The 12,576-nt window shown below is 38.1% G+C and overlaps 1 protein-coding gene across 1 annotated transcript in view; it reads left to right on the plus strand.

Annotated features, from left to right (window-relative positions):
- Col4a5 (collagen type IV alpha 5 chain) overlaps nucleotides 1–12,576 on the plus strand; it is a 203,090-nt gene that overhangs the window by 82,564 nt on the left and 107,950 nt on the right. Inside the window, exons 10-18 of the mRNA XM_050123992.1 lie at nucleotides 657–719; nucleotides 3,783–3,818; nucleotides 3,909–3,950; nucleotides 4,117–4,209; nucleotides 5,605–5,658; nucleotides 5,744–5,800; nucleotides 6,777–6,821; nucleotides 10,054–10,107; nucleotides 11,222–11,263. Of these exons, the coding sequence (XP_049979949.1) occupies nucleotides 657–719; nucleotides 3,783–3,818; nucleotides 3,909–3,950; nucleotides 4,117–4,209; nucleotides 5,605–5,658; nucleotides 5,744–5,800; nucleotides 6,777–6,821; nucleotides 10,054–10,107; nucleotides 11,222–11,263 (486 nt within the window). The remainder of the gene's footprint in view (nucleotides 1–656; nucleotides 720–3,782; nucleotides 3,819–3,908; nucleotides 3,951–4,116; nucleotides 4,210–5,604; nucleotides 5,659–5,743; nucleotides 5,801–6,776; nucleotides 6,822–10,053; nucleotides 10,108–11,221; nucleotides 11,264–12,576) is intronic.

Below are 12,576 nucleotides of genomic sequence, written 5' to 3' on the forward strand. Positions count from 1 at the left end.
TTACCAGTCACACTCTCTTGAGTTTGTTCAATCTTGCTCTTGATAGCTTATGGAGTTTATTATGAATATGTAAGATAAAAATATAACAGTACATGCAGAATATATGCTGATACAATGCAAAATGAACATCTTTGAATACTCCCAAGCCCTACAGAATGTTTAAGAACTAAAACATCACAAATAATTTTGTATCAATGTGATTTTACTTGACAGCCACATCCTTTTGTATTTTCTCAATATATAGCTAGTGTCCTGATTAAATTATTGATTCTAAAGTAGCTTTATTCCCTAAACTATATTAGGTTTCCTTTATTACATGTCATAGTCATGTAATTTTCTATAGTGCCTCTTGACGTGTTAAGATTCATCATTTGTTTTGTAGTTTATTTTATAGTTTTTCATTATGTATTTATCATATGTTTTTATCTATTATTATAGAACACAGTCTTTCTGAAAGCTGTATCCAATCTCTTTTATTGAGTTACCATATAAGATACTTAACCCTTCTATTTGTATAATTTTAAGTTCTGATATTATCGCAGGGGTATAGATTATGAAAATAACTTAAGTCAGAAACATTTATTTTTTTTATAAGATAAACAGTTAAACTTAGGGGATTTTGTTTTTCATCATTTTCTTTACTCCCTTTATAACAGGGTCCACCTGGTCCCAAGGGTATATCAGGGCCAAGTGGTCCTCCAGGACGACCAGGCTTAATGGTAAGTTTCTATAATTATATTTTTCCTCTTTTGCTTTCTGACGCACAAATATGATTACTAATTGTATTACTTGAAAGTTAACTTAATTTTAATATTCATGGCTTCAATTTTGTTATTTAATGGTGACTGTTGTAGTGAAGAGTGAATCCCAAGAAAGCAAAGCCCCAATATTTTTATACAGGTAAAAAATGACACACATAAAAATAAGCATGTGAAATGGGAGCTGGACATGTGGGAGAATGCTTGTTTAACATCTATGAGGCCCTGCACAGAAAAAAAAATAAAGATAATAAATCCTCTTGTAATGCTTAGATTTCATTCTGATCGTGATTGGAGTTAGATCTTTGCTGCCATCCTCTTTTTAAAAAGCCAACAAAATTGTATTCCTGTCAAAGTAATTTTTCACATGTCATTTTGTGTCCCATACACCATGTATTTAAGTGACAATTTTCATTATACCTGCACTTTTGTTTGTGACAATCGGTTCTTACACTTAAGTAGCGGAAATAATGTATGCTAAATTCCAGAAGAATCTACTGGAACTCCTTAGAAAAGGCTTAAATATGCCCCCTTTCACTTTTATTTAATTATTAACATCCTGCAAAGCAGGGGACTCTGAGCCATGGCACCTCTTCACAGTATTGGTGTCGTCTGAGTCTGGTATCAAACCCTGAATTTCTTTAACCTTTGCAAACTACTTAACCGAGTCACTCCACACTTCTGTATATTCCTTCAAAAGACCCTTATTCAGTAACAGAGGAAGCAAAGTCTTATTAGCGTCACTAAGATATGATGCATAAATGCAGAGAATGCTTATATTAGAAGTGTCATACATAGGCAAACAAATGCCTAATTAACTTTTCCTTTGAAAATGTTGTCTTTATTCTTGAGAATTTCATACATGAAATATGATCATGTTAATCACCATATCACTCCTTTAACTCTCCCTCTATATCTGTCAACATTTCCCTCCCAACCTCATGATTTAAAAAAGAGCCCCTTACGTACAGTTCTTGCTGCTCATATGTTCATGGATGTGAAGCCATCCACTGGAGCATGGGGATTCTATCAGTGGCCACATCCTCCAGAAAGGATGCTTGCCCCCTTCTCTCGCAACTCTCAATGAGGGGTGGAGCCTGGAGGTCGTCTACCCTATCTATACTAAGATTTTTGCTGGTATGAACTTGTGAAGGTCTTGGGTAGGTAAGCTTGGTTTCTGTGAGTTCAAGAGCGCAATGGTCAAATCATGTCTAGAAGGCAATACTCACAGCCCTTCTCATCCTCCAGATAGCGCTGCTACTTTCTCTTCTTCAGTGTTCCCTGAGCCTTAGGAAGGGCTCTTGATACAGATGTCCAGTTTAGGGCTGAGCACTCAGTTGCTCGCTTTTTCTATTTCAGACATTTTCTTTATCGTTTCAGTCTCATTCAGTTTGATTATTTCCAACAGCAAATGACAATTTGTATAGCTAAACTAAAAACAAAGGCGCATCTAGAACTTCCATGTTGATGAAATGCAAATCATTGATTGTTGCCCAGGTGTTAGGTGTTTCAGCATCCCAATGCAAGGTCTTTCTTCTTGTCTACCTTGAACATCAGCGTGTCATTCAAAGATGCACCCCCACCTTCTGCTAAGGTTTCTGGGCTGACTCTAAGCTCAGTTGATGTGTCTGCAGAGATTCTGGGTTCGCTGCTGTCTGCCTGTTTGTGTGAGCCCAGTGGGAGGAGAATTGTTGAGAAATGTTAGTGAAATCTTCTCTTTTCTGGTCCTAACCTGGATTTTTCAAAACCCAACTTAGCAAGTAGCCTTTTCATTCTCCATGATAAACGCCATCATAAAAATGCTCAGTGAAACACATAGAGAAAATGGAAAATGCATTATGGCCTTTCAGCAATGAGCTACAGTACATTAAATAATCTGCGTGCAGTAGTTAGTTCTCAGCTTCTTAGTCTCTGAACTTTGACTAGTTATATATGTCTCTCACTGACTACTCCCTAATACAAAAAAAGAAGCTTTTCTAACCAAGGTTAAAGACCCGCTCGGGTCTGTGGGTATAAAAATAAATATCTACAAGGCATGTAGACAGCGTGACCATTTACCTAAATACCAATAGCAAGTTCTACCATTGGACCTAAGCCCTCCCCAGCCACAGCCTTTGGACCAGGGTTACAGTATGAGGTATGGCATTCTTTCCCCCAGAACAAGCCTCAAGTCTAGTCAGAAAATGGTTAGTTATCCAATAACAGCCATGGTACTGTTGCACATCAATATGTTTGATGTGTTTTCTTTCCCAGCACTCTACACAGAACCTTCTGGCACTATGAAATCTGGCCAGGAGGGAGAAAGTTTCCTGGTGTGTTTGAGATTGGTTTCTCTCTTTACTGCAGCCAAAGTGTAAGCTGTCTTCAGTAATTGGGTCTTACTGTATAGTTATGGACGGTGACCAAGAAATGTCTAAATTATCATGCCCTGAGACATTTTCAGAAACACAAATACAGTTGCATACAACGTTGCTGGATTAAAAATGAGCACATGGCCAGGTGTCATGGCGCATGCCTTTAGTCCCAGCACTTGGGAGACAGAGACAGGCAGATCTCTCTGAGTTCCAGATTGGCCTGGTCTCTAGATCGAGTTCCAGGACAGAGAAATGCTTTCTCAAAGAAAAAAAAAGGGGGGGGGGGAGAATGTGTGCTTCCTAAAAATCAACTTCATTGTTGTAGGTGCTTTGTTACCCATATTCTGATAAAAACGTGTCTGTTCAAGCTAATTAGTTATTTGTTTTTGGCACTTGTACTATTTACCCCTCTCTCACGTCAGTCCTAGCTTTCTGCCCTGTCAACTCCCATCCTGTCACCAGAAGTTTCTACATTTGTCTAGATTGTTTCAATCAATTTCAACTGTGACATTAATACAATGAAAAAATAGGTTGTTTGTGGCCCTGCACTTTAGTACACGGTTGCTTTATCACTGAGCTATGTCTATAGTCTTAAAAATCGTTTTGAAACCAAATAATTGTAAAGAAACATCTTAATATAATGTTTTTCCTCTTTTCCTTGTCTTCGAAGGGCCCTCCTGGTCCACCAGGCCCACCAGGACCAAAGGTAATGTTCTTTCTTGTTACATCATTTATTTTGTGTAGATTAGTTTTTCTTAATATTAATGAGAAATTAAACTGAAACTTCTCTCTTCAGGGGAATATGGGCTTAAATTTCCAGGGACCCAAAGGTGAAAAAGTGAGTAAAGAAAAAGAGTCGGTTATTCATCCTTCATGTTTCTTCGTTCATACTCATTTGTACTGTCTTTTTTTCTTTGCCCTGTTTCTTCCAGTGGACGTAGCTTGTCTATATTATTACTTGTAGTAGACACTAAATATCACTGTATGTTTTGCTGTTTAAATAGGGTGAACAAGGTCTTCAGGGCCCACCGGGTCCACCTGGACAGATCGGTGAACAGAAAAGACCAATTGATGTAGAATTTCAGAAAGGAGATCAGGTGAGTCCCCCGGGAGGGGAAGTTGATATTTTGGTATAACTATGTTATCATCTTGTTTGTGGTGTGGTAATCATATCAGGGTGCATTGGAATGTTCAGATATCACATTTTGCATTCTTTTTATTAATTAATTTTTTCATTTGTTTTACATCCTGCATGCAGTCCCCTCCCTCCTCTCCTTCCATGTCCCCCCTTCTACCTTCTGCACCTCCATCCTGCATTATTAATATGTACAATTTTTGTCACTTATATCTCCTTTAATCAAATTTTTAAAAATTCTATAAAATTTTAAAAAAACCTTGCTTTCTGTTAAAACAAACTATATGTAGAAATGTACTCTTAAATGTGGATGTTCTTTTAATAACAAGGACTTCAAATAATTAAATTTTTAAAAATTAACTTTATTAGGCTATCATTTTTATGCCAAACAATTAATCCTTAAAATCTATAATCCACTAGTTACTATTCACAAGGTAGGCAAACTGTTTCCACAGTGCACTTTTAGAAAATTCTCATCTACTCTGTGTAAAAACGCAGGCCTATTAATTTTCATTTCACATTCTCCCCTAACTCTCCATTTTCTATCTCTTTGCTCTGTAGATTTGTCTATTGTTGGTGTTTCATATAAACAGAATCATACAATACGTGGCCTTCATTGCTGGCTGTTTTTATACGACTTAATGTTTTTATTTCAATTAATTTTAGCATGAAGCAGTAGTTTATCCTTATTATGGCTAAATTATATTCCATTGTGTGGATATCGTAAATGCTTTACTTACCTATTCATCTGCTGACAACCATTTGGGATGTTTCTATTTTTGCTCCTTGCTTTATATTCATGGCTAAGCTCAGGAAGTGCTAAGGTACATTGTCATTATAATACTTTCATTCTCTGATGCCATGAAAGAAGACAAAGTGTTCTTTTAGTGCACACTGACCTACCTTTAAACAAACAAGATATATGCATTTTAATTCACTTCAATGCTGATAAGAACATTGAAAATAAAAGAAAAATGTATTTAAAATCTACTATCAATACAAATTAAACCAATTAATTATCTATGAAAAGATACATTGTTATGCAGCTGGCAAATCTTCTAGTTTTATATTCTCTTGCTTATTGTAAAATACTTTACATGAATGAAAAGAATTCTTATTACATATCTTGTTATTTAGCTGGTATTGATACCAGATATTAACTGAAGTGAGGAAAGAATTTTATATTGTGTTCCAATTTCAGCTTTGAATTAAAACACTCTGCTGTCTATTTATATCTGATGAACCTAAAATTCACATTATTAAACATGTTCAGTAGTTAGAACTCCACCGAATTCTAGTAGAGTGAGAACACATATTCTAGTATTAATGTGCTTTGCTTTTCCCTATACCTGAATAGGGAGTTCCTGGTGATAGAGGACCTCCTGGACCTCCAGGAATACCTGGTCCTCCAGTAAGTATCCTAAGATGCTTTAGAATCATTTAATATGAACTGGTACTGATATGCACTATCTCATGAAACTACTGTTTGTGTGCAGGGTCCTCCAGGTGGTGTGAAAGGTGAAAAGGGTGAGCCAGGAGAGCCAGGCAAAAGAGTAAGTGCTATGATCATTAGTAGTGTTTATAAAAATTCTAAGTATGCTATATGTACCAGGCTTTCCCTTTTGGGCCACTAACCAGCTCCCAAATCCCGACATGGAAACTTATTATTAGTTATGAATGTTCAGCCTTAGCTTAGGCTTGTTTTCTGCTGGCTCTTATAACTAAATCTGTTTCTCTTTCGCTGTGTTTGCCTCGGGGGTCTTTTACCATGCCTTTCCTTCCTTCTGTACATCTTACTTAGACTGCTTCTCATGTCTGGCCAGTGGCTGCCTGGCTTCTGGCTCCAGGCATGTCCCTTTCTTCCTCCGTCATTCTCTTCTTCTTCTCTCTCTCCTATTTATTTTCTCTGCCTAACAGCCCTGCCTATCCCTCTCTTGCCCAGGTATTGGCTGGTCAGCCTTTTATTAGATCAATCAGGTGCCTTAGGCAGGCAAGGTAAACAAAATGCAACACAGCTTTACATAATTAAACACACATCCTCACATCATTAAACAAATGCAGCAGAAACAAATGGAACACACATTTGCATAGTTAATGTAATATTCTGCAGCATAAACAAATATAACACATCTTTGCATAGTTAATTTCTACAACACTCAGGTGGGTAGGTTTCTTTCTAAGTCCTAATTTCACTGTCTGAAAAATATCACTACATGTGTAACTTATTATAATAACTGTCACTATAAAGTCTATTTATATAGTTCGAGGTAGTACTAATGTGCTGGGCCCATGGTGGCGCACGCCTTTGATCCCAGCACTCAGGAAACAGAGGCAGGTGATCTCTGTGAGTTCGAGGCCAGCCTGGTCTACAAGAGAGCTAGTTCCAGGACAGACTTCAAAGCTACAGAAACTCCCTGTCTTGAAAATTAAAAAAAAAAGGTAGTATTAATGATTGCTGTAGTCCTTAACTTTCTACTTCTTAAATAACAAATTTTTGTTCTTGCTCCACCATTTCTTTGTATCGTACAGGGTAAACCAGGCAAAGATGGAGAGACTGGCCAACCGGGAATCCCAGTGAGTAACTATGGCCCTTTCCTTTAACAACAACAACAACAACAAATCTTTGGTGATGTTTATGCTATTTGTAGGTAGTGGTAAAAAGGTAGGGGCACACAGTGTGGAGTTTGGAAATAGCTTAAAGAAATGGAAATTATCATCACCACTTTGAATATAAACTTGAAATATCTCTAGTTTTAAGGCAGATGTGATTAGGCATGCTTTATCATCTTAGATTCCTTCCCAGTTGCTGTAACGACATAATAAAAGCTTCTACATAAGGATACAGTCCACCACGGTGGGGAAGACATGCAGCATGCAAGGAAGGCATGGAGACAGGAGCAGAGACTGGCTGGTCACACCACATACTGTTATTATTATTATTTACCATTTCATATATGTATATCTTGAATACTGACCACCCTCGCCTCACTCGCCTCCCACCTCCCTTCCTCCACACAAATCTCTTACATGTATTCATGTCCATTCATTTTGTTTTGTGGCCCAGAAAGATGAATCCAGGCCCTTGGTAAGACTGAGTTTGGGGCTCTCTGTTGGAGGGCTCAGCAGAGGAGGGAACATAACTAAAGACTGATTCCCCCTGCAAAATCTATTAAAAGTCAGTAGTTGAGTGGCAGAGGATGGGGCATCATGAGTCTCCCCTCCTGTTTCTGACTGATTGCTCTGTCTGGACTGGTCTTGTGTGGTCGCAGTACAGGCAGATTCAGCTGAGGTCAGTTAAAGATTACAGTAGTAGAATCAAGTGCTGCTGATGGCATTTAGTAGCCCTTCACCCTATCTTTGGCTTCTTACTACTTTCTGCCTCCTCACCCACAATGTCCACTGAGTCTTCGAGGGGGTGGTATAAGTCACTTGTTTGTGGCTGGGCCCACAACTGTCACTTATATTCGGTATCACTGGCAGCTCTGCGTGTTTGCATTTACCACTGTTCATTGTTAGGAGAGGTTGTTCATTGTTAGGATTAAGGCTGGGGATCACTGTATCTGTGGATGTGAGCAGAGGTATTTAGAAGGCATTATCTGGTAGGTCTGGAAGTTAACCATCAGAAGACATTCACTGCATGGGCCTACTTCCTCTTCAGACTTAGGTTGTTTGCTAGGCTTATACCAGACATTGCGTTCCCCTCTTCGACCTGCCTCGTGTTGAGTGAGTCTCGAATCCATTCAGAGGGCAACTGGTTAGATCCCACCACAAGTCAAGCTGCTACCACACAAATGGAAACATCTTCCTTTCCAAATGGTTTCTTGATATTCCCTTTATCCTTGTCAAGCCTCCCACCCCCACATCCTTATTTCTCCAGTCTCGCCCCTCTATCCCTGACTAAACCTTTGCACACAGTATCCCCCTCTCTTTACTTTTGGTCTATTATCATCCCCCCATCCTTTACGGCAACCTCTCTGCACCCCCATTTCTTTCCTTGTTTCCTGGTTTGCACAGGTACTGTACATGAGACATACCTTAATAAAGAATTGATTCTCATATGAGAGACCATGTGGCATTTGTATTTGGGAGACTGGATTTTCTCACTTAGAATACTTTTTTCATTTCCATACATTTCCCCACAAATTTTATAATTCCAGTTTTCTTTATATTCATCCAGTTCTTGGGACTCTAGGCTGCCTCTAGTTTCTAAGTACTCTGAGTATAACAGCAATGAACATGGGTGTGCAAGTATGTCTGTAGTAAGATATATAAGATATACAGTCTCATATGGCTTGGTGTGATATAGCTGCATATATATAAAATAGTATACTAGTTTTTTAGTGTTTGGAGAAATCCCCAGACTGAATTCCAAAGTAGCTATGCTAGTTTACATTAGCAGCAACAATGTATCCTCCTTTCCCAACATCTACATAAGCATTTGTTGTTCCTGATGTTCCTGATGACAGTCATTTCAACTGGGAAGAGATTGAGTGTTAAAGTCATTTTAATCTAAATTCCCCTAATCACTAAGGGTGTTGACCAATACATTGTTAATTGCCATTCATATGCTTTGTTTTCTTTTTTGTTTTAGATTTGTTTGTTTATTTATATGTGTTTTGCTTGCATATATGTGTTGTGTCATGTGCATGTCTCATGTCTGAGGAGTTCAGGAGTTCTAGATGATCATGAGTCACCATGTGGGTGCTGGGAACTAACAACAGGTCCTCTCCAAGCTCAGAAAGCGCTCTTCACCACTGAGCCATTCTCTCCAGCTCCTGTCATTTTTTTTTCTTTTGAGAATTTTCTCTTACTCTGCAGCCCATTTTTAAACTGGGTTGCTTGTTTTCTTCTTATTTGGTATTATGAGTTCTTTGTGTATTCTTGACACCAGTCCTCAGTCAGACAATGTATAGCAGGCAAAGATTTTATTCCATTTTGTGCACTGCTCCTTCAGTTCAATGAGTTTCTTTGCTTTTTAAGTTCATAAGATCTCATGCGTCGATTGTCTTAGTTACTTTTCTACTGCTGTGCCAAAAGACCATGGCCTAGGCAACTTCCGGAAGGAAGGAAGGAAGGAAGGAAGGAAGGAAGGAAGGAAGGAAGGAAGGAAGGAAGGGTTTGTTTGGACTTAAGTTCCAGGGGTTGACGGTCTCTCATGGCAGAGAAGCAGCGGGAATGACAGTTGGAGCAGCAAACTGAGAGCTCGTTTCCCGAACTGCAAGTGGGAAGCAGAGAGAACAAACTAGGAATGGGACAAGGGTTTGCATCCTCAGAGCCTGCCCCTAGTACCGTACTTCCTCCAGTAAGGCCGCATATCCTAGACCTCCACAAACTAGGCAACAAGTGTTCAAATGGTAAAGCCTATGGCAGGGGGCACTTTCTCATTCAAACTACCACATCAGTTATTGGTTTTATTTTCAGTTCCACTGAACTCCTATTCAGAAAGTCCTTGCCCATACCTCTATGGTGAAGCATTTTTTGGGGGGTGTTATGTCTTCTTTGGTGCCATTGGTCCATGTGGAGTTGGGTTTTGTACAATGTGAGAGATAGGAATCGAGTTTCACTCTTTCAAATGTTGATAGCCAGGATTTCCAATACTATTCATTGAAGATACTTTCTTATTTCCAATGTGTTTTCTTGGCATCTTTGTAGAAATTCAGATAGCAATAGTTGTATGTATTGTGCCTTCTATTCTATTGATGGGCTGATGTAATTGGTATTTTCATTACTTCTGTGGAGAACATGATTATTTAACATCTTTCCATTTTGCTATGTTTAGTGATTCACCCTATCCCCCTTCTTAAAGGGTTTGCCTGGTGATCCTGGTTACCCTGGTGAACCAGGAAAGAATGGTGAAAAGGTAAGAATGTCTGCATTTTGACGTGTCTGGTTTGACTCTTACTACCATAAACAGTTCCCCTGTTGATACTGAATTATAACTGAAAACATTATAATTAGTATTTATATTTATGCATGGCTTCTTTACCCACTTTTTCCTTTTATCCCCTGTTTGCTAAATTTCCTTACATTGCCCTATATCACAGTGTCTATGGGGAAATCCATGTGACTGCATTTCCATTATAATGTCAGTGCCTTTGCTGCAAACCCCTGTCAGCACAACTTTTAAGAAGAGGATTGGGCACTATTTCAGTGGTTCTCTTACTCAAAAAGCTTCGAGCTGTAAAATTAGAATGTCTCTTTTAAGCATTTTCCATTCTGTGTGCAATTATTGTGTGTAAATCTGCGGCTAGTTCTTTGTAGTTTTCCCATTGGACTGATGCAGCCTGATTAAGGTCACTTATTTTGTTACTTACTTTAAAAGTGACTCTGAAAGCATGTATGAAGCATGGAGTTAGCCTGCTTTTAGCCCATCACAAAATATTCAGTCCTCAGTGCCCTCTCTTCTCTAACTGCTTTATATCAAACCAAACAAAAAAGAAGTAATAAAACAAACTTGAAGTATACTGAAGTTACATATTTTATTGATGGTTTTTCTCTAGACCAGATCCAAGTCTTAGTTTAACCTAAAAGACATAACTGGAATAAAGGGAAGCATCAAATACTTAAAATGGGATTGTTTCTCAATTAGTAATTCATGATGTAGAGGAATGTCCCTAGAGCTAGAAGTGTGAGAAAGAAATCTATTCTTGAGTGTTAGCCAATAGAATAACAATTGAATATTGTCTTCTTCATGCCTGCAAATGTTGCTGATAGAAGTCTGTCCAATGTCTTCAGCTTTTAAATAAGGCAGAGAGGTTAACTGATTTTGGTCAAGATTATGTGGCCAGTAAATCCAAGACAACATCAAGGTCTTTGTAGGCTTAGACAAGTTATTTCATTAACTCGTGTTGTACTTTGCACTTGATAACTTTATTAATGACTTCTGAGCCTATATAAAAGTCAATTGTTTCTTGAGGCAATCAGTGTTCTGTGTCATCCATACTAATTCTGTATTCTCCACTTGCATTGAACAGGGCCAAAAGGGTGATATTGGCCCACCTGGACCTCCTGGACTAGTAAGTTTTTCTCTTAAGTCTTCATCTCCCAAATTTAATATTGCCTCATCATTTTTTATGCAAATTATATACTATCTACCTTTTCCTCACAGGACATAAAATTTGAAATCATTAGAACTTTTAAAAATCCAGTAGTGCTGACCTCCTACGGTTCTGCCTGTGCGTTACGTTTTCATAGTTAAGGCCCCAAATTACAAATTGTGGTTTTGTATCATGATTGTCAACCCCTTCCTCAAACAACCAGCAGGTGGTGCAACTGATGCTTACAAAGGGTCCCGAGAAAGAACTCTGGGGAAAGCCAGGGTTGGTGGTCTCCCCTGCAGTGCTTTGAGCAAACATGGATTTAGTCCTAACAGGTTTTCTCAGTTTGTAATTGTCTGCTTCACACCTCTTTCTGTCTTGAGTGTGTGCTTTCTGGGGCTTCTAGATAACAAGGCAGAAATTGCTATAGGAAAGATTAATTGAGGGGAGGTGATATTGAGGATTTGCCACCATATTTGCATTCATTGTAGAATTTAAGCCATGTACATTTTCAAGTGTGTCAAGATTAAAAAGAAAATAGCTGTTGAGGTTCAACCAATGTTTTTGATTGAAATTTTGGTAATTCTTCAGACATTCTACTGCATTGAATCCACAGCAGTGAGTGGATTAAACTTACTCTATACACCCTGACATTTTAGCTCCTATTACCCTAGTATGTCTCAGGTAGTAATACTTAGAATACTGTCAAACCTAATGAGGCCATAATGAACAAATATAAATAATTTTGTTTGTTTGTTTGTTTTTTGAGACAGGGTTTTCCTGTTTAACAGTCCTAGCTGTCCTGGAACTAGCCCTTGTAGACCAGGGTGACCTCGAACTCACAGAGTGCTGCCTACCTCTGCCTCCCGAGTGCTGGAATTAAAAGTGTGCGCCACCACTGCCTGGCAAAAAATATTAGATATTTTTATTTACTTTTATTTTTAAATAAGAATTTCAGTTCTCTAGAAAGTAATCTTTCTTTTAAAAAATTAGAAAATAAAATCAGGCGAGTGCAGTGTACTTCTCCATGACCATTACCCCATTTTGTATATCAAACTTTTAGCCTCTTGTTTATTAATATTTTTACATCCATTCAAGGTAAAGTAAAATATCATAGTTTGCTAGTATTGATTTGTGTGCCAAATTAACTTAAAAATAGTTATTTTGTGAAATTATTTAGAATACAAGTAAATCATGAGAAGATCTAGAAGCTGGGCATGCTCAGTTGATTGGGCTATATAAATGTAGTCTTTTTTAAAGAGATTTTTTTCAAGAAAGAGTGATATGCAAAT

The sequence above is a fragment of the Alexandromys fortis genome, unplaced genomic scaffold (genome assembly GCF_014885135.2).
Source record: "Alexandromys fortis isolate MF-2015 unplaced genomic scaffold, M_Fortis_MF-2015_v1.1 scaffold_195, whole genome shotgun sequence".
NCBI classification, from domain to species: Eukaryota; Metazoa; Chordata; class Mammalia; order Rodentia; family Cricetidae; genus Alexandromys; species Alexandromys fortis.